The sequence below is a fragment of the Narcine bancroftii genome, chromosome 5, assembly GCF_036971445.1.
Source record: "Narcine bancroftii isolate sNarBan1 chromosome 5, sNarBan1.hap1, whole genome shotgun sequence".
Lineage (NCBI taxonomy): Eukaryota > Metazoa > Chordata > Chondrichthyes > Torpediniformes > Narcinidae > Narcine > Narcine bancroftii.
The window spans coordinates 66,443,008-66,469,242 of NC_091473.1; the positions used below are offsets into that span (position 1 = coordinate 66,443,008).

Consider the following 26,235-nt stretch of genomic DNA (forward strand, 5'->3'; position numbering starts at 1 on the left):
ACAGTTGACAGGAGCCAGTGTTCACTCCGAGGCGCCTCTCCTGCAGCCGGCCCTTTCAGGTGCCAGAACAGCAACTTCAGCGCTACCACCTGAACTTCCATTTGAACACACCCGCAGCCACTTCTGCAGGAGCATTCTCAGAGCGACTGCATTCTGTAAGCGGCTAATGAGGAAAGCCAAGTGAATAACTCATCGAACCTCTTCCTCAAATCCCTAGCTCCACAGATTATAGGCACTTCGATGCACTCAGCTGACATCAAGAAACAGGTGAGCCATGCGTGAAACTTCGCGCATGTGCGCTACATCAAATTTGGTCTGAGCTGCAGGGGGACCCGACTTCTCTCAACCCAGCAATGCTGGACTGACAGGAGGGGGCAATCCAAACCCAAAGTCAGCCTGAGATGCCATTAGTATCGACGGAGGAGGCAGAAACTGTAATATATAAGGGTAGGCCCACACTTAAACATTTATCAATGAAGTCCAAATCTGATCCTTACTATTCAGACCCAGTAAGTCAATTTGATATATCAAAACAGATAGAGAATTTGGTAAGTCAGATGGGTCAAGGTTTTTCATCCATGAAAGAACTTATTGATATGAAAGGGAGAGATACCATCTATTAAGATGGATGTAGCAAAATGTGTGAAGCTGGTAGATAAAGTACAAGATAAATTTTTCATGACTGTAAGAATGATGAGGAGCAATGTAAAGAAAGGATGGGTCAGATGGGTCATTTACTGAATGGGAAATTCAGAGGAATGATTTATTGAAGAAAATCGATGCTTTGGAGAATCAAAGTCGAACAAACAATGTTAAGATTGTTGGTCTTACAGAAGATTTTGAGGGTCCGGACCTGGTTCAATTTTTCCAGAATTGGATCCCTGAAGTTTTAGGGAAATAATATTTCCCAAATGACTTGGAATTGAATAGAGCTCATCGAGCGATAAGAAGGAAACCTCTTCCAGGTCAAGCTCCATACTCTATCCTGGTTAGAGGTTTATGCTATCAAGATAGAGAATTGATTTTAAGAGTTGCAGTTCAAAATGCAAGAAGTAATCAAAGCCCCTTGGTATTTAAGAATAACAGAGTTTTCTTTTATGCTAATTTAAATGAAGTGGTTATTAAACGTCGAAAAGAGTTTAATTCTGCCAAAGCTGTTTTGTGGAAGACAGGATACAAATTTGCTTTTCAATATCCTGTTGTACTTAGTTTTTTTTAATGGAGATTTCCGATCTCAGTTCATTAGTGATGATGCTGAAGTCCTTACATTTGCTAATTCTTTACCTGATAATAAACAGATGAAAAGCCAGGAAAGTTTTTTTCAACAGCCTGCATCAGCCCAGAAGGAGAAGAAGAATGGAATGCAAGAGAAGAAATCTCAACAGTTGGTTGAAATTGACATTGACGATAACCAAGTTAATAGAGACCTGGAAGAAGCATATCATTCTTGAAATGATTTCTTGATTACTGTTTTGTTCTGTTCAGGGATGGGGGGGGGGGGGGTGATTTGGCAACTGATCTTTCTGAAGTCATTGGTGACTTTGTGCCATTGGTCACTCCTGGACAATTTTTTTTTCTTTTTGAGTTTTTTTTTGAGTATGGGGTGTTTTTCTTTTCTTTTCCTGTTTTGAGAAAATTTCTTAATTTTTTTTGTGTGGTTGCCATGGAGAGGATTTCCACCATGTGTAGTAAGGTAGTTTTGATATGAATTGAAATGATGGCTAATTTAAATTTTGCTACTTTTAATGTGAATGGGCTTAATAATATGATTAAGAGGAAAAGAGTATTGGCGTATATTAAAAAATTGAAGGTTGATGTTGCTTTTTTGCAAGAAACACATTTGACTGAGAAGGAACATCAGAAATTGAAAAGAGATTGGTCAAATTATAGCTTTTTTGTTCAATGTGAAAGCAAGAGGTGTGGCTATTTTGATTAATAAGAAGTTATCTTTTAAATTGGAATCAGTTATTGAGTCAGTTGGTAGACTTTTAGACATTAATTGTAACATTTTTTATGTATCTTGGACTTTAATGAATATTTATGCTTCTAATATTGAAGACAAGAAATTTATGTTGTATTCTTTTCTTAATTTAAATAAAGCATATGAAAAAATTATGATTGGAGGTATAATGGAGGATTTAAACCAGCTGATGCAAGACCAGCAGTTGCATCAGAAGACATAATCTTAATTCCACCATGGGGCCCAGGATGCAGTTGAATAGGAAGGCATTATCTAAATTTACACTATGGGGCCCAAGGAATCAGTAGACATTATCCAACTTCCACCATGAGGCCAAGAGATGCAGTTGTCTTTTGTTGGTTGCAGACTGTCAGGAGACCTTGAAGATAATTAAATCATTTGTTCAAAGAGAAAAGATCTGAAGTAAACAACTTTTTATAAGCCATGGTCCCACTGCTGAAGTTTGAGACTCTCCAAGAGGTGGCAACATCTCTCAGCAAGAAGAAGAACTTCAAGACTTTATGAATTTTTTTTTAGAAGTCTCACTGGGGAGATGCAGATGACCAGCTGAATTCGAAGTCATCTGCCACTAGTGATATCGACCACACCCGGTCGACGAGGGAGGTACTGCTTAGCAGTTTGGGGGGAGGAGGGAAATTTTTGTGTTTGTACTTAATTGTTAAATTAGTAAGGGGGGGGGAGAAAGAGTTTTTGTCCCTTTTCTTTCCTTTTTTGGGGGATTTTTATTAGTTTAGAGGAGGAACCGGTTTAATCGTAAGAGTAAATTTTGTTAAGTGCCACTCTATAGGTGATAATGAATAATTTGACTTCTGTGACATTTAATGTTAAGGGGTTAAATCATACGATAAAACGGAAACTTGTATTGGATTTATATTAAAATGTTGAAAATGGATATAGCATTTTTGCAAAAGACTCACAACTGAGAAGGAACATTTGAAATTGAAAAGAGATTGGGTAGGACATGTGATTGCTTCATCTTTTAATTCTAAGGCCAGAGGAGTAGTCATTTTGGTAAATAAAGTACCGTTTATTTTGGATTCTCTTTTTGTTAATGCTGGTAGGATTTTGGTGGTGAACTGTAAATTTTTTTCAGAAGCTTGGACTTTGATGAATGTTTATGCACCGAATGAGGATGATGGAATATTTATTGCAGATACTTTTTTTAAATTTGAACTAATCCAATGGAAATATTTTAGTGGGAGGGGTTTTCAATTGTTGTTTAGATCCTTTATTGGATCAAAGACTCTGAAGAGAACTAAAACGGCAAAGAGAATTATTAAGGTAATGAAGGATTTAAATTTGGTGGAAATATGGAGAAAATTGAATCCTACTGAAAAAGATTACTCCTTTCATTCAGCACGGCATAATTCATTTTCTAGAACTGATTTATTTTTAGTTTCAGCTCAATTGCAAAGTAGATTTATACAAGCAGAGTATAAAAGTAGAATTTTGTCTGACCACTCGCTGTTGTTGGCTTGTTGTTTGGGTACTGAGAAGGCAGCAAATATTTATCATTGGAGATTTAATGAGATGATATTAAAAAGACCTGAGTTTATTAAATATATTAGGGAATAAATTATTTTTTTTATTTAGAAACGAATCAGGATTCAGTTCAAAGTAAATTTGTTTTATGGGATGCTTTAAAAGCATATTTGAGAGGTCAGATCATTAGTTATAGAGCTAGATTAAAAAACAATACTTGATTGAAAGTCAAAATTTGGAAAAAGAAATTGAAAAGTTAGAAAAAGAATTTCAGAAGAATTCTACTGAAGATAGTAAGATACATTTATCTAAATTACGATACAATATATTGGAATCATAAATATGAAAAAATTATACAAAGATTGAAACAGTGTTATTATGAGTTAGGTGAAAGAGCTCAAAAGGTTTTAGCTTGGCAATTAAAAACAGAACATGCATCAAGATCAATTAATGCCATTAGGAAAGATTCAAAGATTACTTATAAACTTCAGAATATTAATGAGGAATTTTTTAGATTTTATAATGATCTTTATACATCTGAAAATAGACAAAATACTAAGCAAATTGATTTGTTCTTGGCTACTTTAAATTTGCCATCATTGACTGGGAAGGATATTAATGATTTAGATTGCCCTTTTATGGAATTGGAATTAAAGGAAGCACTGCAATCAATGTCGGGAGGAAAGTCCCCAGGTGAAGATGGGTTTACAGTAGAATTTTATAAAGAATTTAATGATTTGTTGTTTCTGGTTTTTATGGAAGTTTTGAAGCAGGCAACTAAGATGGGTTCATTTCCAGAATTGTTTTCGAGGGCGTTGATTACTGTTATTCCAAAGAAAGATAGAGATCTATTAAAAATGTCTTCTTGTCGACCAATATCGTTATTAAATATAGATTATAAAATTGTTGTGAAAGCATTAGCTAATAGATTGGTTAATTATCTGCCAAAATTAGTATATGTTGATCAAGCTGGATTTATAAAAGATCGATATTCAGTTGATAATGTCACTAAATTGATTTCTATAATTAATGCAGCTAGACAACAATCTAATCAACCAATGATAGTGGCATTAGATGCGGAAAAGGCTTTTGACGGGGTTGAGTGGAAATTTTTATTTAAGATTTTATTTTTATACAATTTACTCTCCCAATTATGCTTCACCAGTGAACAGTGCAATTTTTGACCACAGGACAAAGCATTGGTCATTTTAAGATGGATGATTCTAGGAAACTGTGTTCAGTGTCTGCAGCAAAGTCCTGGAATGGCTTTCATTTGTCTCCAGTGATCTTAACCAATAGATTTTGAACTGTGAATGTCGAGATGATGTAGATTCTCATGGTCATCAATTGTATAATGGTTCTTGAATTTGCAAATCTGCCTTGAAATAAAAGGTACTAGTTTTCCTCCGACCTTGATATTGAAACTTTTTTTATTGTGTTTGAAGTAAGTTTGTAATGAGGTGGGGAGCCGTGGAATCATGGTGAAATCTAAATTGATAAACCATTTGAATTCCACTCTCCATTGTCACACAGACATGTGTGTCCAAGGCCTCACCCATTGTTAAGCAGAGGCTACTTGTAAATTGGAGGAACACCACCTTGTGAACCATCTGAGCTCTCTAACCAGATAGCACAAACTTTGACCTGCAATTTCCTTCACCCCTTCCCCCAAGTCTCTCTCTCTCCTCACCCCCTTCTCTTCCATCTCCATTCAGAGAGCTATCATTCCTCTGTATATCAGCTTTTCCTCTCCCACCCATTCACCTGTATCTACCTATGACCTCTTAGTCTGTGCTCCTCCCCCTGCCAGTTTCTCCCCCCTTGCCCCACCTTTATATTCAGCTGCCTGTCTGTCTTTTGCTCATAACTTGATGAAGGGATCAGGCCTGAAACATTGGTCACCCTTTAGTTCCTATCGAAGCTGCGTGGCTAGTTGATTTTCTCCAGCACATTTGTGATACAATGGTGTCTAATGGTAATGTCCACTTGTCACTACTTTTGATGAGTAACTGATTGAACTATGTTTGTTCTGCATACTTGAGCAGTTCTGTACAGTTATGGGCGGATGTCGAAGCTCTCTGTGTACATGAGGCAGCTGAGGTCAAAGAAGGCAAGTCCTTGAGGCTTTTATTCCTGTGGACATCATTTTGTGCTCACCTGTTTCTTTATCTGAATATTTTATTTATTGAAATCATGATGTATATATCGAAATATACAATTAATGAAACTTAAAAATTGTTTTGAAAGAAGTACGTACATGATATCTTAAAAAACCTAACTCTTACAACTCCCCACCCACCCAACCCCACCCCCCACTAACCTATCCCAAAAAAAGAAAAAAGACTACTAGATTAACCATAACTACAAAATTCATCAATTAATTGATTGCCATGGATTGGATTAACACCAATTCTGTGCGGACAATTCTGTATGCCATAAATGGTAAATGGTCTGATAAGATTAAATATTTAGGAGTTATAGTTAATAAAGAATATCAGGACATGTATATTTTGAATTATATACCTTTGTTGAATAAGATAAAAATTTATTTACAGAAATGGAAAGATCTGCCATTAACTTTAATTGGGAGAGTAAATTGTATAAAAATGAATATTTATCCTTGTATACAATATCTTTTTCAATCTATTCCATGTGTGATTCCAAAGAAATTTTTAAAAGAATTAAATAAAGTAATTCGATTATTTTTATGGAAGGGTAAATTATCTAAGGTCTCCATGCATAAGTTAATGAGGTGGTATGAATGGGGAGGACTTGAATTACCAAATTTTCAAAATTATTATGTCTCCTCACCTTCAGCTCCCCACCTTTTTCACTTCCTTCTCCCGAGAACCACCTTTCTTAGCTCTCTGCCCCTCATCATCACTTCTCAGCTTCTACCCTCTCAGCTGTATCTACTTGTTAGCCTGTGCTCCTCCCCTTCCTCTCTCCTCTCCCCACCTTTTCAATCAAGCTTCTTCCTCATTTTACAGATTCCTGTCGAAGGGTCTAGGCTCAAAATGTTAGTTATCCTTTCCTCTCCTCTTGCAGGATGTGAGAAATCTGGGATGGCACATGTGTCTGATGAAGACACTTACAAGAAGTGCATCCAGCTGCAGCTCCACACAGATAGAGTGAAGGAACTGGATGAACTTCGGATCATTCGGATGGCAGAGGGAGTGATGGATAAGAATTATAGGGAGGTAGTCACACCTAGGAGACAGGTAGTTGGGTGACAATTAGGAAATGGAAAGGGAATAGGAAGCAGTGCAGGGTACCTTTGTGGCTGTTCCCTTCAATAACATGTACACCATTTTGGATACTATTAGGAGTGGGGAAAACGACCTACCAGGGAAAAGCCACCATAATGTTTGGGTCAAAGACACTTTTTTCCTTTATTTGCCTCTGTGCTCCGCATAGTTCCCCCATTTCAGGGCACCATAATGTTTGGGACATTTGTTTTAACTGGTGTTTGTGATTACGGGCAAGTTTAATTACTTCACTGGTGCAGGTATTAAGAGAGTTTCTAATCTTTTGATCATCTTTGGAGTCTGTAGTTGCCACTTTTCAACATGAATTATGCCAATAAAAGTCAAAGAAGCAATTATGAGGCTGAAAAAAAAAGAATAAAACAGTAAGAGACATCACCCAAACCTTAGGATTTACAAAAATCAACTGTTTGGAACATCATTAAGAAGAAAGAGTGTACTAGTGAACTCAGTAATCACAAAGGGACTGGTAGGCCAAGGAAGACCTCCACTGTTGATGATACAAATGCCTGTTTGAAAGATCAGAAACACTTCAAGAGGCAGGTGTGGATGTGCCAATGGCCTACTTGGTTCGGCTGGGAGTCGGAGGAGGAGCTTGGAGAGTCGGGCTATGAGTCAGAGGAGCTTGCTGAAAGTGAGTCAGAGGAGGAGGAGCTTATTGAAAGTGAGTCAGAGGAGGAGGAGCTTACTGAAAGTGAGTCAGAGGAGGAGGAGCTTACTGAAAGTGAGTCAGAGGAGGAGGAGCTTGCTGAAAGTGAGTCAGAGGAGGAGGAGCTTGCTGAAAGTGAGTCAGAGGAGGAGGAGCTTGCTGAAAGTGAGTCAGAGGAGGAGGAGCTTGCTGAAAGTGAGGAGAAGGAAAGCTATTAAAGTCGGGGGCTTACCCGACTTGGGCCTACTTGGTTCAGCTGGGCCTACTTGGTTCAGCTGGGCCTACTTGGTTCAGCTGGGCCTACTTGGTTCAGCTGGGCCTACTTGGTTCAGCTGGGCCTACTTGGTTCAGCTGGGCCTACTTGGTTCAGCTGGGCCTACTTGGTTCAGCTGGGAGTCAGAGGAGGAGCTTGGAGAGAGTCGGGCTGTGAATCAGAGGAAGAGGAGCTCGCTGAAAGTGACAGGGTTAATTAGTCAAGGGGCCAATAAAAGGAGTGAAAGGGGAGGGAGCGGTCAGCGAGGAGTGGCTCAGTGAGTGAGTGGAGCAGTGAAGGAGTGAAACTTCCTGGCTTCGGCTTATCAGGCTTCGGCGAAAGCAGGCAAGGAGAAAAGGTAAGCTGAGTTATTTGCCTTCGTATTCAGAGTCATGCCAATAGGGTTAGTGCTCTGAAGTGGGTGTCAGATGTGGGAACAATGGGTGACCTCCACCCTCTCAAATGGCCACATCTGCACCAGGTGTACCGAGATGCAGTTACTAAGGGAGCGAATTAGGGATATGGAGTTGCAGATTGATGACCTGCGGCTTGTAAGGGAGAGTGAGGAGTTAATCGACTCAACTTTCAGGGCGATAAATACTCCAGAACCCGTGTCAGGTCAGTGGGAAACCGTCAGGGGGGGGAAAAGAAAAAAGTGAGAAAATCGGAGAGCACACCAGTGACTATCCCACTCAGCAACAGTTATGTTGTGTTGGATTCTGTTGAGGGAGATGACCGGACAGAAGATGGCCACGGGCACCAGGTCAATGGCAATGAGCCTGGCAGAGTGGTGCAAAAGAAAAGGAAAAGAAGAAATGCAGTAGTTATTGGGGACTCCATTGTCAGGGGTACGGACAGGAGGTTCTGTAAGCCAGATAAGTATACCCGCATGGTGTGCTGCCTCCCTGGTGCAAGGGTACGAGATATCACAAATTGGGTCCAAAATATTCTGAGAGGAGAGGGAGAGCAGCCTGATGTCTTGGTACATGTGGGTACAAATGATATTGAGAAGAAAAGGGAGGAGGTAATGAAAAGGATTACAGTGAGCTGGGACAAAAGCTGAAAGACAGGAACGCTAGGGTGGTGATCTCGGGATTACTACCTGTTCCAAATGCAAGTGATGAAAAGAATGTAAGGATAAGGAAAATGAACGTGTGGCTGAGGTGCTGGTGTGCAAGGCAAGGATTTGGCTTCTTGGATCATTGGGATCTCTTTTGGGGAAGGCATGATCTTTACAAGAGGGACGGGTTGCACCTAAATCCAAAAGGTGTCAACATTTTGGCAAGTATGTTTGGTATAGCAGTGGGGCAAGGTTTAAACTAATTTGGCAGGGGTATGGGAACCAGAGTGATAGGAAAAAGGGTAGGGAAGATAAAGTAATGGCCAGGAAAAGTTAAATAGGAAAAGTAATGTTGGGAGGAGAAAGTAAAAAAAAAAAATCAGATGGTGCAGTGAGTTTTCGGGTCAATGATAGTGTTAAGAAAATTGCAAAGAAAAATAGTGGGCAGAAAAATCAAACGAAAAGGTTACAGAAGTCACTAGATATTAAAAGGACAAAGAGCATAAGGGCACTTTATCTGCAGTATTAGAAATAAGGTTAATGAACTTGAGGCGCAAATTGGTACCCATGCCTATGATTTGGTAGCCATCACGGAAACATGGCTACAAGGTGACCCTAAATGGGAATTAAACTTTCAAGGGTATCAGGTGGTGCAAAGAGATAGACAGGATGGTAAGGGAGGTGGAGTTGCACTCTTATCAAAGTTGAGCTCCAGGCAGTAGTGAGGAATGATACAAGATCTAAAGAGCATAATGTTGAGTCCATTTGGGTAGAGATAAAGAATAATAAAGGGAAAAAATTATTGGTGGGTGTTATCTATTGCCCACCAAATAACAATTGTTTAGTGGCACAGGAAATAAATAGAGAAATAAGTGAGGCATGTAATGATATGGCAGTCGTCATGGGGGACTTTAACTTCCACATAGATTGGGAAAATCAAGTTGGTCGTGGGAGTCTGGAAGAGGACTTCATAGAATGCATCCGCGATAGCTTTCTTGAGCAGCATGTTAAGGAACCCACAAGAGAAAATGCTCTCCTGGATCTAGAGTTGTGCAATGAGATAGGTAGAGTAAATGATGTAATAGTCAGAGACCATCTGGGAAATAGCGATCATAGTATGATTGAATTTCTCATTCAGATGGAAGGGGAAATAGTTAGATCTAAAACTAATATATTATGCTTAAACAGGAGTGACTACCATAGGATGAGGGAGGAATTGGGCAGAGTGGACTGGGAGCACAGGCTAATTGATGAAACAGTTGAGGAACAGTGGAAGATTTTCAAAGAAATATTTTGTAATGCTCAACAAAAATATATTCCGGTCAGGAAAAAGGGCAGCAAGGGAGGGAAAAATCAACTGTGGTTAACAAAGGAAATAAAGGAGAGTTTAAAATTGAAGGCGCAGGTGTACAAAGCTGCAAAGAGCAGTGGGAAACTGGAAGATTGGGATAACTTTAAGAGACAACAAGGGGTTAAAAAGTGGGTAATAAGAAATGGGAAAAAGGATTATGAAAGTAAATTGGCACAAAATATAAAAACAGAAAGCAAAAAATTTTTATAAATATATAAAACGGAAGAGGGTGGCCAGAGTTAACATAGGACCCTTGGAGGATGAGAAAGGAAAACTGGTAGCAAAAAATGAGGAAATGGCCAAGGCATTAAACAAATATTTTGTGTCAGTCTTCACGGTGGAAGACATGTCCAGCATGCCCAAATGCGGAGTTAAGGATGCGAATGTTGGGGAGGGCCTTGATAAAATAGTTGTTACAAAGGAAGTAGTGATGGAGAAACTAAAGCCAGACAAATCACCTGGTCCTGATGATATGCATCCAAGGGTTCTGAAGGAAATGGCAGAAGTTATAGTTGATGCATTGGTGGTCATATACCAAAATTCCTTGGATTCTGGGCAGGTCCCGGCAGACTGGAAGACAGCAAATGTCTTTTTAAGAAGGGATGTAGGCAAAAGACTGGAAATTATCGGCCAATTAGCTTGACGTCTGTGGTTGGAAAAATGCTTGAAGCCGTCATTAAAGATGAAATAGTGAAACTTTTGGAACGTAACGGTTCAATCGGGCAGACGCAGCATGGTTTTAGAAAGGGAAGATCTTGTTTAACAAACGTTAGGATTCTTTGAGGATATAATGGGTGCGGTGGATAGAGGGGAACAGGTTGATGTTGCATATTTGGATTTCCAGAAAGCGTTTGATAAGGTGCCGCACAAGAGACTTCTCAGTAAGTTACAGGAAAGTGGAGTCCAGGGAAATAAATTGGCTTGGATTGAAAATTGGTTGTCTGACAGGAGGCAGAGAGTCGGGATAAATGGGAGTTTTTCAGGTTGGCAGAGAATGGTAAGTGGGGTGCCGCAGGGGTCATTGTTAGGCCCACAACTCTTCATCATTTACATTGATGACTTGGAGGAGGGGGCAAAATGTGGTGCAGCCAAGTTTGTGGATGACACCAAATTGAGTGGAAGAGCAAATTGTAATGAGGATGTGGAGAGTCTGCAGAGGGATATAGTTAAGCTGGATGAGTGGGCAAAGGTCTGGCAGATGGAGTACAATGTTAGTAAGTGTGAGGTTATCCACTTTGGCAAGAAAAATAAAAGAGCTGAATATTATTTAAATGGTGAAAAACTACAGCATGCTGTTGTGCAGAGGGACTTGGGAGTGCTTGTGCATGAATCGCAAAAAGTTAGGTTGCAGGTGCAGCAGGTTATTAAGAAGGCAAATGGAACGTTGGCCTTCATCGCTAGAGGAATTGAATTCAGGAGTAGGGACGTAATGTTGCAACTGTATAAGGTACTGGTGAGATCGCACCTGGAGTACTGTGTCCAGTTCTGGTCTCCATATTTGAGGAAGGATATACTGGCTTTGGAGACGGTCCAGAGGAGGTTTACTAGGTTGATCCCTGGGATGAAGGGGTTGACTTATGATGAAAGATTAAATCGTCTAGGATTGTATTCGCTCGAGTTCAGAAGAAAGAGAGGAGATCTTATAGAAACATATAGGATTATGAAGGGTATGGATAGGATAGATGTAGGAATGTTTTTTGAGCTGGCCGGGGAAACTAAAATGAGAGGACACAGTCTCAAGATTCGGGGGAGTAGATTTAGGACAGAGATGAGGAAAAATAGTTTTTCCCAGAGAGTAGTGAATGTTTGGAATTCTCTAACTAGGAAAGTGGTTGAGGCTGCCTCATTAAACATATTTAAAATTCGGTTAGATAAATTTCTACATGATAGAGGAATTAGGGGATATGGGGAGAAGGCAGGTAGATGGAGTTAGGTCATAAATTAGATCAGCCATGATCGTATTGAATGGCGGAGCAGGCTCGATGGGCCATTTTTGGCCTACCCCTGTTCCTACTTCCTATGTTCCTATGTACTGTCCACATGAACAAAAATACAGAGGCTACACCTGTCCACAGAAGACTTCATAAACAAAGGGCTACACTGCAAGATGCAAACTACTAGTTAGCCACAGAAACAGGATGGCCAGATTACAGATTGCCAAGTAATATTTAAAAGAGCGTGCAGTATTCTGGATAAAGGTCTTGTGGACAGATGAGACTAAGATTAACCTGTATCAGAGTGATGGCAAGAGCAAAGTGTGGAGGCATAAAGGAATGGCCCAAGATCCAAAGCATACCTATCTCATCTGTGAAACATGGTGGTGGGAGTGTTGTGGTCTGGCATTTATCTTCATTAATTATGTAATTACTGATGGCAGCAGCAAAATTAATTCTGAGCTGTTAAGAAACATCTTATCTGCTCAAGTTTAAGCAAATGCCTCCATACTCATTGGACGTCACTTCATCCTATAGCAAGACATTGAATCTCAAACATACTGCCCAAGCAACAAAGGAGTTTTTCCAATTAAAAACTAGAAAATCCTTAAATGGTCAAGTTAGTCACCCGACCTAAATCCAATAGAGCATGCCTTCCATATGTTGAAAACAAAATTGAAGGGGACAAGCCCCCGAAACAAGCAGGAGCTGAAGCTGGCTGTAGTAGAGGCCTATTAGAGCATCACCAGAGAAGATACTCATCACCTGGTGATGTCTATGAATTACAATCTTCAAGTAAGGAATATACAACAAATTCCTAAACTATTTTAATATACATACCATTGCTATGATCCAAATATTATGGTGCCCTGAACTGAAGAGACTATAAAAAGTGTTATAGGTTCAACATGGTCAAACCAAAATGTACACAAATAAACAAATCAAATCTGGAATGTGCACTTTAACAACGTGAATGGTTTGATTACCGATTTAAAACGGTGGGGCAAAGTGGCAAATGAAGGAAAAAAAGTGTCTTTGTCCCAAACATTATGGAGGGCACTGTATGTGGAAAGGCCAACTGGAGGAGAGGCTATTTTTGACCTGGTATTGGGAAATTAACCCATATATTCTCAGGATGCTGCCTGACCTGCTGAATTTCTCCAGCAGATTTGTGCATTCCACTGGTTTGGCTGTTTTATACAATCTGAATCACAAGGTTTGATTACCAAGAGCTAGGTATTCCCCTTTGAATTCGTTTATCACTTATAAAAAGTGATTTTGCATATTTTTCTGAAGGATCAACCATATTAACCCATATTCCATGTTAATGGCCATTCACCTTCAAATATTTTACATCCTTATTGGTCCCTTTGTAAGCATCACCAAAAAAATGGTGGCATTGCTGGAGCCGCTGTAATAGCAGCACTGCTGCTGGTGTGGACCCAGGAGAGAGGAGATACAGTGCTGCTCTGAAGGATTCAACTGCCCAGTCATTATGCCAGCAGCCCCACTCAGGTGATTAAAAGTAAAATCCGGCAACTACGGGTATGTTCCCAAAATGGCAGTACCTGTGCAAGGCAGCGGCCATGAGGGGTCGCAGACTCAGGGGAGCAGTAGACTGGTGTAGGGCACCAGAAATGGGTAGAACACCTCCCACTGACAGAGGAGACAATACTACAAGACAGTGACTAGGGATGGCGGACAAACAGGAGGCTCAGTGGCTGAGGGACCCACACAAGCTGTGGGCGACTTGCAATTGGCAGACTTGCACGGGCTGCAGGAGACTAGCTCATGGGAACCAGGTATCAGAACCAGGATTTTGGAGGGTGCTGAGGGCATGAAGGGCTCCTGAAGGGCTTTGGGCACTGAAGGCTTCCTGATCATATCAGAGGTTTGGATCTGAAGCTCAGGTTGCCAATGGATCAAACAGGGGTCTTTGTGGCTGCAGAAGCTGTGGGAGCCCTGGAAACAAATCAATGAGCACTAATTGACTCTGAAGGGACTCTCTTTTGCTTCCTTCTCTCATAATGTCATCAAAATCTCACTGAGCAGATTGAAACATTTGCAAACTGATATCATAAGTCATCCAAGTTGCAACCTTCCACTGACCTTGGTGCTTTAGGTTCAGTTTTGTCAAACGATCAGCAACTTGGTATCACCAGGTGGTGGGGCAGCCATGAGGACATTTTTCTCAAAACACCATGGATTCAGCAGAGGTTAATGCTATCTCCATCAAGCTTCCCCCCTTTTGGACCCACCGACTGAGAACGTGGTTCAGGCAGGCAGAAGCACAATTTCAACTCTGCAACATCTCCTCAGACACCACGATGTTCTATCATGTTGTAAGCACTCTGGACACCATCCACCACACCCCAGCTACGAGCAAGTGCATCGCCCTCAAAGACCTACTGCTTGAAACTTTCAGACTAACTCCCCAGCAACGGGCTTCCAGGCTCCTTCACCTAGATGGGCTTGGGGACCCAAGTCCATCGGCGCTGATGGACAAAATGCTGGCCCTGGCGGAAGACCACAAGCCTTGTTTTCTCTTCCACCAGATATTCCTGGAACAGATGCCGGAGGATATCCAGCTGGTCCTCACAGATGAAGACTTCTCGAACCCGAGGAAAGCAGCAGTCTGTGCGGGTGCCCTCTGGCGCACGAAGAGGGAGAACGAGGCAGCCCTCAACCAGGTGGCACGACTAGGAGCCAGCCAACCGAAAGCTGCTCCCAAGACCAAGCCAGAGGAGGGCCAGTTGACCTGGTGTTTCTACCACCAGTGCTGGGGAGCGCAGGCCCCTAAGTGCCGCCAGCCCTGCGGGTTTCAGGAAAACGACCAGGCCAGCCACCGTTGATGGTTGCGACGGCTGGCCACACAAACAGCCTCCTTCATGTGATGGACAGATCCACCAGCTGCTGATTCCTGGTGGACACAGGGGGTGAGCTCAGTGTCCTTCCCCCCACAGCATTAGAAACTCGCACCTGATCTTGAGGTCCAACCCTGCGGGCGACCAACTTCTCCACCATCAGGACCTAAGGGACCTGCAGGGCACAGATCCAGATCAGGAAGGAGAAGTTCCATTGGAGGTTCGTCCTAGCCTCCGTGGGCACCGCGCTGTTAGGGGCCGACTTCCTCAGAGCTCACGGCCTACTGGTTGACGTGAAGGGCAAAGGGCTGGTCAACACCCAAAAGTTCCACTCCACCTGACTGGACACAGCAGAACCCCACAGGCCCAAAATTGCCACCATAGCCACCGCCAGGAAAGAGTTCAACAAGAGCCTCAAGGTTCACCATACCACAGCATACCACCCGCAGTCCAAAGGGTTGGTGGAGAGGTTTCACAGGCACCTGAAGGCATCTCATGGCCAGGTTCTCTGGACCAGACTGGGTGGACGAACTACCCTGGGTCCTCCTCGGGATTAGGACAGCACCCAAGGAGGACCTGCACGCTTCAGCAGTGGAGATGGTCTATGGCGCACCGCTTTCCCTGCCGGGTGACTTCACTGGCCTCCCTAGCTCCCCCACCCCAGCACACCACAGCACCCAGCCATTTCATCTCCCCAAGAGCTCGACTCGGCCCAGTTCATTTTCGTGTGGAGGGGACCACAAGGTGCACTGCTACAGTGACCGTATGAGGGGCAATACAAAGTCTTGCACCAGTCTGGCGGAACCTTCACCCTGGATGTTGGGGGTAGAGGGGAACTTTTTACGGTGCAGACAGCCACGCTCAAGCGCCAGGGCGGCTGCCAAAGCGACAGGACATGTAGCTGGTTCTGGGGGAGGGGGGGGGGTGGTTTGTGTGGCGGCGCACGTCCTCATGGCGAACTAGCCCCACTTGTATCGCCACGTGGTGGGGCAGCCATGGGGAAATGGCGTCGTCAGAGGTTTCTCTCTGACTCCAGCATCCCTTCCAGGGGGCACCCTGGGCAGCGATTATGATGTCACAATGCACCAGGTGACTGAGCTCATTCTGAATTTGAATAAAAACTGTCACCACGACCCTCAACCTAGTGGTTGTGTTTCTTCCACTGCTCACACTGCCACAGGTTCTCCATTTGGGGACCTCTGCACCATTATCTCCCTCACTCTCCTACTCTGACACTTCTACCTCATCCATCCCTTTCTTGTTTTACAGATGTGTGATGGAATATATTCAGACTGGAAGATGACTCTAGAAGCCTCGTGCAGCTCCCATCCCAGTTGCCCTCATTTCCAGGACAACCTGCAGCATTGCCATGGAAAGATAATTTTAACAGAATGGATTCTTTTCCAGCAGGTAACTCAGTGAGTGGACATTAACTGTGTTTTATTTTTTAGCTTAGGTTCACTGCTCACATTGTTTTCACAGCACAAACAAACCTCCTGGAGTGAATTTAAAAAAAATCAACAAACAGAAAGAACATACCTTTACGAGATTCATTTTCAGGCTCTGATGATTCTGAACCTTGTCCACAGGCTGAGAAAGACACAACAAGCATAATGAATATACAATGGCCATCAAGACTGCTGATCAATCCTATTTGTTAAGCAGGCATTATCATGGTGATATGTTAGTGGTGGCTTTGAACTCATGTGTCACAATTTTTTCAATATCTCTGAATAGTCTGTTCTATCACATTGAATAAAATTAATACCTTGGATTATTGTAGTTGTTAAATAAGTGAAAGCACCCAGTTGCATTTAAAACTAATTTTAAAATGTTATTAAATGTTAACGGAATTAATTTACTTTGAGCAAGGGTAGTTTTGGGTGAGAGGCCTTCCCCAGCACCAATATGACCATTGAGTTTATTCCAAATTGTAATGTTTTAGAAGGGGGCTTCCTTAGGACCATTTAATAATTTAGAATTCTATTTATATATACAATTTTCTCACCAACCTTGTTCAGTTCCAACTTTACTCAAGATGACTTGTTTCCTCTGTCAAAGAGGGAGGCAACAAACTTCATTTGGGTTGCCCAATAATATTTTTTCAAGTCTGGGAGCTTTACTCCTCCCAATTCATAATTTCAGATTAATTTATCATACTCTGGGAAACTTACCCTTCCACAGACACTTCCTAATATATTTATTTAAATTCTGAAAGAACCAATGTGGCACTAAAATAGGTAGGTTTCGGAAAAGATATTGAAATTTAGTCAATATTATTCATTTTAATATAATTGACTCTTCTCATCAAAGTAATTGGAAGTGTTGTCCATTTAAATTATCCTCAATTTTCCAAAGCAAGGGAAGATAATTAAATTTATATAAATTCTGTAAGTTATTATCCATCTTAATACCTAAATATTTTAACCCATTAAATGACCATTTAAATTGAGAGTCTCTTTTAACATGATCATAATTACCATTTGTAAGTGGCATAACTTCACTTTTATTCCAATTAACTCAATAGCCCGAGAAAGTCCTGAAAAATTCCAATTTAGACTGCAATTTTTGTTATGAACTCGCTGAGCCTGTTGGATATATCAGAACATCGTCAGCAAACAGATTGATTTAATGTTCTTCCTAGTTAACCCTAAAGCCTTTCATGTCTGGATCTTGGGAGAGAGATTCTGCTAATGGTTCAATAGCCAGAATGAAAAGGGCTGGAGATAATGGACAACCTTGTCTATTAGATTAGTACAATGGGAACACCAATGGGATTTGATAATTAGTGATTACTTTTGCTTTCGGGTAATATAGAGGTTTAACCCAATTAATAAATACCTCTCCTTGTCCAAATTTTCCCAAAACTTTAAATAAATAGTCCCATTCCAGTCTGTCGAAAGCTTTCTCCACATCTAGGGCCAGAGTGACACTCAATTCATCCATTTGTGTCAGATATATAATATTGAGCAGTCTGCTAACATTGTTCACAGACTGCCTCTTCTGTACAAAACCTATCTGATCTATATTTATTAATTTTGCAAATATACTGCCAATCTATTTTCCAGAGCTTTAGAAATGATCTTATTGTCCGTATTCAATAATTTTATGGGCCTATAAGACGATGGTTTCAATGGGTCCCTATCCTTTTTGGGAATCGTTGTAATAACCGCAACTGAGGATTTCAGAAGAGTACATGTTGTCACTGCTTGATCTAGTAACTACACAAATAGAGGCATCAATAAATCTTTACATTCTTGGTCTCAGAGTGGATTCAAATATATCGAGCATTGTTTTGAGCAGGGACAATTTATGACATTTGAACAAATCAGGAATAAATTTGGAGATTTAAATATATCCTTATCTGCTTTCTTCAGTTAAAATCTTATTTAAGGAATAAAGTAGGTCCAGCACTGACCTTTCCGCAATGTAATGAAATAGAGACTCTAATTCAAAAGGGAATCACAAAGAAATTTATCTCAAAAATGTATTTCTTACTTCAGGTGGAAGCCTCTAAACAAGGACAAGATAAGTCAAGAGAGAGAGATGGGAATATGATTTGGGTATAGAAATTGATCCATTTTGTTGGTCTGACCTGTGTCAGGACAGTGTGAGTAATAAAATTAATGTAAGGTATAGGTTGGTGCAATATAATCTTTTGCATCAGTTGTACCTTACTCCGCAAAAATTAAATAAATTGAAATCTGAATTATCCAATTAATGTTTTTGATGCAGTCAAAATATAGGGACCTTTTTGCATTCAACCTGGTCATGCCCCAAGGTGAGATCCTTCTGGGAAGATTTGGGGAATCTCCTGGAACAAATTACTGGAATTTGATACCCTCAGGTGCCAGAATTTTTTTATTGGGGAAATTAGCAAATATAAGACCTAAAATGAGGCTGTCAAAGCATTTAACTGTTTAACAAGTTAAATGTTTCAGAATACTTTATTGTATAAGAAAACACAATTTAGATCAGGATATTTATTGTTACATTTTGATTTCATCTAGGTGAAAGATAGATGATAAAAACTGCAAATACCAAAATAAATGTTTTTTTGGTTAAACTTGCTTAGCCATTACTTGGAAATCTGATTCCTAACTGAGTCTGACCTACTGGAAGTCAGAAATGCATAGTTATGTTCCCCTGGAGATTACTTATAATCTCAGAAATTACAACATATTTTTAAGAATATGGAACTGGTATTTTGGATTCACAGGGGTTAATCTTTGATGATTTCCCCCTCCTGTCTCCAATACACTATCTCCAGAATCCCTAGTGATGTCTATGTCAAGACATTTATCCCCTAAGGGAGGAAGTAAGCTCTGGATGAATCACATAATGTTTCATCTGTAAGTAATTAATGCTTTTGGAAAACACAATTTTGTCACATTATATTGGAGAATTACCTCTTATTCTTTTTTCTCTTTTCCTTTTTCTGTTTCCAACTTTTCTTTTAAGGATCAGCTTGGTGTGTAATTTTTTATTTATAAACAATACTACAAAATTTAATAATGTATTGATTCTTTCTTCATCAACATGTAGTTCCATTTTAGTATTTTATTGTATATATATCTGTAATGTTTCTTTGGTTTTGTTTGATATGTAACTTCATGTTGATTAAAAATTAAATAAGGAAAAATCTCCAAGCCCTATAAATAACTGCCAATTTTATATTAATGGGGCTCAAATTTACTAAAGAGGCAATTCTGAAATCCTACTAGTTTGAAAGCAAGACAAGTTTCTGAATGAATTTAAAATGTTTCATATGTTTCAGATTAATTATTTTGATCAAAACAAACAGCTCCAATTCTTAATTTATTTTCCAAGTACAAAACTCAGTGCAATTTTCTCACTTATTTGTATCTACAAAGTATTTTTGCTTGCAATGAAAGGAACAATTCAAGAAGTTCATTCAATTGGATCAAGAAAAAAAAAACTCCAAAAATGCCCTCGATTCAAAATAGATTAATTCCTTTAACAAGGGATATGTTTGGTCCCGCAAAGGGATCAGATATGTAGAAGATCGTTATGTACATGGGCAATAAATGTCATTTTAACACAAAAAATAAATACAATATTCATAATAATACAATCGTCCAGTACTTTCAATTAAGAGTTTTTTCAGAGATGAATTAGGACCAATCATGAGTGCAGTGAAATGGAGATTCTGATTTGAAAGTGGATCACAAAGAAATTTACATCAGTAATGTATTTTTTATTTCAATCAGGCACTCCTAAGTGGGAGTTATACAAATCAAAATAAAGATGGGAATCAGTCTTGAATATTAGTATTGATGATAAGACCTGGCCTGATTTATGTCATGATTGCATGATTAATATAATTAATGTAAGTTACAGACTGGTGCAATATAACTTTTTGCATCAGCTATATCTTACCTTGCAGAACTTGCATAAATCAAATTTTAATATACCCAATATATGTTTTAGATGCAGGGAAAAAAACACTTACATTTTTACATTCTACCTCATCATGCTCTTAACTGAAAAACTTTGGTAATATTTTAAGAATTTTATTAAACCATATTATTGGGAAGCAATTGCCACAAAGTCCAGAATTGTTTCTCATAGGAAATATTGTGGACATAAAACCTAAAGAGGCAGTCAAAATACCAGTGAGAATTTCTTAAAATTGCATCAGCAGTGGCCAGGAAATGTATTGCAGTTACCTGGAAGTTTGATTGCCTTCTGGGCATAGCCCGATGGAATGCAAAAATGCATAGTTGTGTTCCCCTGGAGAAAATTACTTATTATTTAGGAAGAAGTATAATGTTTTCAGATACGGCAGCCACATTTGCACAATACAGGGTTGAATACTTAAGACACATTCTATTTTTAAATTTTCTATCTTTTTTTTCCATAATTAAGAGAAAGTTAGGTTTTCGGAATTGGATTCCAGATCACAACAGTTCCTCTTTCTTTCTTTTTCTTCTTCATTCTATTTTCTTATTCACTTTCTCTTTCTATCTTTTCCTTTCTAATTTCTATATTTTTTCTTATTAAGGGGTTTTTGTTTTGGGGGAAAGGAGGGGTGGGGTTGTTTTGAAATTTGGACAGCCTGTATCAGTTATTCCTTTTCATTTCTGTTTTTTTGTGATGGTTAATTCTTGATACTTGTTTGACCACAAAATTAACACGAAATATTTTTAAAAATTAAAGAAGTGAAAGCATGCCTAAAATATTGTGACCAGTATCTCTTGGCAAGTGGACAAACTGCTTAAAAGAGTTAATGGGATGAAGTAAATGAGTTTCATGTAATTAGAGTAGCTCACCAGCATTTCTTTTTCTTGCATTCCTTATTGAAGGACGTGGTGTTACCATCTGGTCACTTTCATTCCTTATGGAGGAATCTGTGTTTATCAGAGAATCCATTAATAACTGTATCTTTGTGGATGGTCCCACTCAGTTACCGAGCCAGTTAGTATTTTCCACTCATGATATTCGCTGTTTAAAGAACAAGTTCTGATATGAACCAACCCATTTCCTATTTTGGATTAATGAAATGTTGTGTATTTACATTGACCACCGCTGTATGGTCAAGATATTAAAAAAACATCAATTTCTTTTTCTCGATGCAGTAATCAGCTTATTAATATTTCCAGTACACCTAATTCCAATGTCCAAAAATCCAACTCAACTTTAATAATTCAGTCAATAACTACCTCCAAAAATTCACGACCCTCAAGAAAAAAACCCCTCTCCATTTTCAATGAGTGACCACTTATTCTGAAAAGATGTCCCTGGTTTCAGATTTTCATTGCCAAAGGAGAAACATCACATTCAGCAGCTCCCTTGTCAAGCCCCCCCACAGTATCTGAATCAATAAGATCACCCCTCATTCTTCTGAAAAGCTGCAAGTTTGGCCTAACTGCTCAAGCTTTCAACATCTTCTTCCCAGAAGTCAGCCTACTGAATTTTCTCTGATCTACGTCCAACAGAATTAGCAAATGAAAATTTACAAAAATTCTGCTGATGCAAGAAACTTAAAATTAAAATCAGCAAATGCTGGAAAAACTTTGTAGTAACTCAGCCATATCAGTGGGAAAAGAAACAGCGAATGTTTCAGGTTAACGGCTTTGAGCAGAACTGTGGAGGAGAAAAAAAGTATGTTTCACTGCCCCAAACTTACCTCCCTTTTCGATTTTTTGCAGTCTCAAAGTGACTCCCTGGTCCACTCTTCTATTGCCACCAAACACCAACCCACCCCCCACTTTCTTACATCAGTCTCACATAGGTTTGAAGTCCAGAAGAGCCTGTTACCATGCTGTATCTCTAAAATTAAAAAATCTATTACATAGCACCTTACCAATAGCCTTTTGGAAACACGTCCACCTTTAATCTCTTAAGTTTATCTTATTCTTTTTTCCTCCAGTGAGAATTACTAACTGTTTCCCTCTCTTTTGCTCACTGGTTTCCTTTCATTATTGTAATGCATTTCGGGTGTTATGGACCATGAACTGACCTTTTGGACTGTCACTTTAAAGGATGGATTTCTACTGAGAACTGTGTAACTCACTGGTGGTTTGCCAAGGTCGAGCTGTGAAGTTGTGTCTGAATGTGAGTGAGAGAGAAAAAAAAATCAGGCTGGCTGAGGCAGAGATAGAGAGTTCGGTGGAGAAACCAGAGGATACACAGAGACACCACTTGCTTTGCATTGAGAATGGTTCTGGCTAACTGAATTTGAGTGTTACAAAAAGGACACTTTGAGTCTGCAGTTAAAGGAGGAAATTGTGAAGAAGCTGTGTTAAAGGCACAGGCTTCATAAGTGAGGTGGTTTAAAAAAAGCCCAACCTTGAAGAACCGAGGAAAGTCCATGTGAAGAAACCTGCAAAGGATTCATGTTTACTGCCAAGCAACATTGTTCATCTCTCTCTCCAACATACATTCGGAGTCCTTTTGTTATCATTTGAGGAACTGAATTTGGACATTGAACTTTGAGAGTGAATTCTATGGACTGTGTTTTTGGATTGACTTACTTGACCGGACTGACCTGGGGTTTTGGGGATTTTTCCTTTTTTACTAATGGGCATTACTAATGTAATGGTCTGGGTCTCCACCCACCCACATACACACTTTTTGTAAATAATCTCTGTATATTTACTATTAGAGGCATTTAGTGGGATTAATTTGGGTAAGATATCATATTATTAATAGTTATTAATAAATAGTTAAAATTTAACCCTTTTTTATTGTGTCCTCTATTGTTGCTGGTTTGGGGTGTAACAAAGGTCTTGTTCCACAAGGACATATCAAAAAATATTCTTCCATTTCCTTATTTCCCTTTATTAATTTATAATTCTCATTCATTGATGGACCATTTTTCAGGTTTTTCTATACAAGATACAGCACAATAACAGGTCCTTCCAGCCCACAAAATTGCGCCATCCAATATGACCAATTAACCTACTAAACTTGTATGACTTTGGAACTTGAGAAGAAACTGAACCACCTGGGGAAACCCATGCAGACACAGGGAGAGCATACAAACTCCTTGCAGAGTGGCAGATTCGAACCTGGGTTGTTGTTGTTGTTAATTTCTACACTAATGGTTCCACCCCTTTACATAATTATAGAAAGTATGTTTTTTGTAATTTGTTGCTTTTCTAGCTTTATCTAAATTCTTCCTTTTTATTATATTAGTCATCTGGTGTTGGTTTCTAAACTGTTCCCAATCCTTTTGCCTATTACTACGTTTCAGAACATTATAAGCCTTTCCTTTAAATTCAATTGCAAAATTTTGTAGATACCTTGATGAAGGCCTCAAACCAAAGCATTATTGGTTATGTATCTTTATCTTTGCTATATAAATTACAATATTTGACCTGCTGAGTTTCTCCAGCATTGTTTTTACTTCAACCATGGTATTGGAAAACTTCCGTGTTTTACTCTGGTTATCTGTTTGAGGTGAAAGTTATGGGGAGATGTCAGAGGTAAAGTTTTTTTAAACTCAGAGGTGTGGGTGTCTGAAATTCATTGATAGAGATAGTGGAGGCAAGTACAAATAGGACATTCAAAAGACTCTTTGGTTGGTACATAAATATAGGAAAAATAAAGGCTGTGAAGTCAGGAAAAATTGGATTGTTGTGGAATAGGTTTAAATGAGTCAGCAAAACATTGCATCCTGAAGACCCCGTATAGTGCTGTAATGACTGCAACAGCATATCTTACCTTAAACAGTTTTATTCAACCACTTCAGCTAACTGTCATCAAACTTTTGTATTTGACTTTTAGTTTAAGGCCCTTATTTCATTCCCAAGTTTCTCATTCTTCAACTGAACATGTCCTCACAGGACCCTTTACCTGATTAATTGATCTTAATCATTACAATGACCAGATTTAACAATGTCTATTCTCTGGTTGGTTCCACAACATTCTGTTGATAGGTGATCGCAATCAAACCAGTCACCAACAATGCTTTTTAAATATTTTTATTGATTTTCTCAAATAAGCATGTACATGCAAAACATTTACGCAAAACAAAATATTAATGACAAATTAGATAACTCATCAAGCTATAAAGCACATATAACCATAATTCAAAATTATATCAATAAGAATTTTTTTTTCCACGTATAGCGTGCTTCTAAAGCCTATCCCCAACCCAGGGTGTATGACTAACGAAAATATGTACTTAGTTCATGGAATAAAACGCCAAATATAAAAATAACATTATATTTAGAAGTTTTGAAAGTAATTCAAGAATGGTCCTCACAGCATTTGAAAACTTATATGTGAATTATTAATTGAATAACATATCTTTTTCTAAGCAAAATTCCACGTCTAGCCAGGAGAGATGCAAAAGACAGTAAAACATTTAATTGGAGTTCGAAGAATATCATCTTCTCCACTTGTACCAAGAAGAGCAACCAGAGGATTAAGCTCCAAATTCATGTTTAGAATTAAAGATAGAGTTTGAAATACCTCCCTCTGGCATTTTTCAAGGCTAGGACATGTCCAAAACATACGAATTAAAGAAGCCTCTTCTCTCTTACATTTATCGCAGTAAAGGATTTACGTCTGCCCAGTAGTAAAATCTGAAATTAGATGCCTCCATTCCTTTTCGGTTTTTGAAGATGAACCTTGCTTAGATGAGGGCGCTTACCTTTCCATATACAAGACGATATAATCAAATCAAGTGAGCATATTATTGTTCAATTTAATTAACTTATTCTAATTTTTTTTTACTGTCTTCTTTTTTTAAATTCACAGTAAGGAATAATTTTCCTCCTCAGATAAGCTTTCATAGCATCCCAATCAGAATGGGAGTTTCTGATGAATTGTTTTTATCAAAGAAAAAGGTTAACTGCTTCTCCATAAATTTTACAAAGTCATTAATTGATAGTAAACTTGAATTGAAACACCAATGTCTTTTGATTTGCAGAAAGCCAGGAAATGTCATAGTTAAAACAACAGCGGCATGATCTGACATTACAATAGTTTGATAACAACAGGACCGAGTCAGAGGGATCAGTTGATTATTAATAAGAAAATAATCAATTCACGAATAAGTTCGATGAACATGTGGAAAAAAATACTCTCCACTAATTGGATAAAAAACAAAAAACATCAGAAATGCCATAATCTGATTTTTAAAAAATGAATTAATGGGGAAGATTTGTTCATTATAGTGGGTTTAGGAGAAGACGATCCGAAGCAGAGTCTAACCAACAAATTAAATTCCCCACCAAGAACTAGAGTGTATAAACTCAAATACAGTAAGGAAGAAAAACCATTAAAAAATCCCACATCAGCTGCATTAGGAGCATAGATAATAGCTAAAACTCCCATTTTTGTTCCATTTTCCCTGAAACAATGATATATCAACCATTTATATCTGATATGACTTTGTGGTGGACAAAAGGAATATTTTGATCTTGAAAAATTGAACCCCTCCCCCCCCCCCCAACCAGCTTTAGCCTGGAAGGAGGAATGAAAATGTCCTCTCCACTTTATCATAAGGTGGAAATTATCGCAACTATGAATATGTGTTTCTTGTAAAAATACAATATTAGCTTTAAGCTCTTTAATGTGAATTTTCTTTCCTTTCAATCAGATGGTTCATACCTTTTAAGTTCCAACTAAGAAAGTTATTAGAATTATTCATAATTTTCCATAATTTTCCCTTATTAATGTAGATTGATTAGAACCAGATGATAGCTGTCCATTGTTTCCAGCGCTGTTTCATACTGGCAATTGAACCATTTGGCAGGATCCAGACACAAGGAGGTTCAGGGTGGGCCACATGGAGCACAAAATCAACCTTTTTGCTGATGATGTATTTGTGTATTTGACAGACCCCAAGGAGTCGTTGGTCAGCTTGAAGACCACACTGGAAGATTATGGGACAGTCTCAAGGTGTAAAGTAAATCTGGAC

At 39.1% G+C, this 26,235-nt stretch overlaps 1 protein-coding gene and 1 long non-coding RNA gene across 15 annotated transcripts in view; one reads left to right on the forward strand and one right to left on the reverse strand.

Moving 5' to 3' along the window:
• LOC138763469 (torsin-1A-interacting protein 1-like) overlaps positions 1-26,235 on the reverse strand; it is a 121,545-nt gene that overhangs the window by 75,297 nt on the left and 20,013 nt on the right. For 4 of the 14 annotated variants that reach the window (XM_069937659.1, XM_069937664.1, XM_069937663.1 and 1 more), the window contains exons 2-4: positions 21,134-21,211; positions 16,380-16,430; positions 10,501-10,612 (exon numbers count right to left, since the gene is read on the reverse strand). The exons of 2 other annotated variants lie outside the window; for them this stretch is intronic. In XM_069937659.1, coding sequence (XP_069793760.1) covers positions 10,501-10,612; positions 16,380-16,430; positions 21,134-21,154 — 184 coding nt within the window. In that variant the 5' untranslated portion in view covers positions 21,155-21,211. Of the gene's footprint in view, positions 1-10,500; positions 10,613-16,379; positions 16,431-21,133; positions 21,212-22,167; positions 22,259-26,235 lie in introns of those variants that run through there. 8 more of the 14 variants (XM_069937666.1, XM_069937661.1, XM_069937674.1 and 5 more) reach the window with 6 other exon arrangements.
• Positions 15,963-16,614, forward strand: LOC138763471 (uncharacterized). The gene is made up of 2 exons (XR_011357588.1): positions 15,963-16,250; positions 16,323-16,614. It is a non-coding gene; the product is annotated as an uncharacterized lncRNA (long non-coding RNA).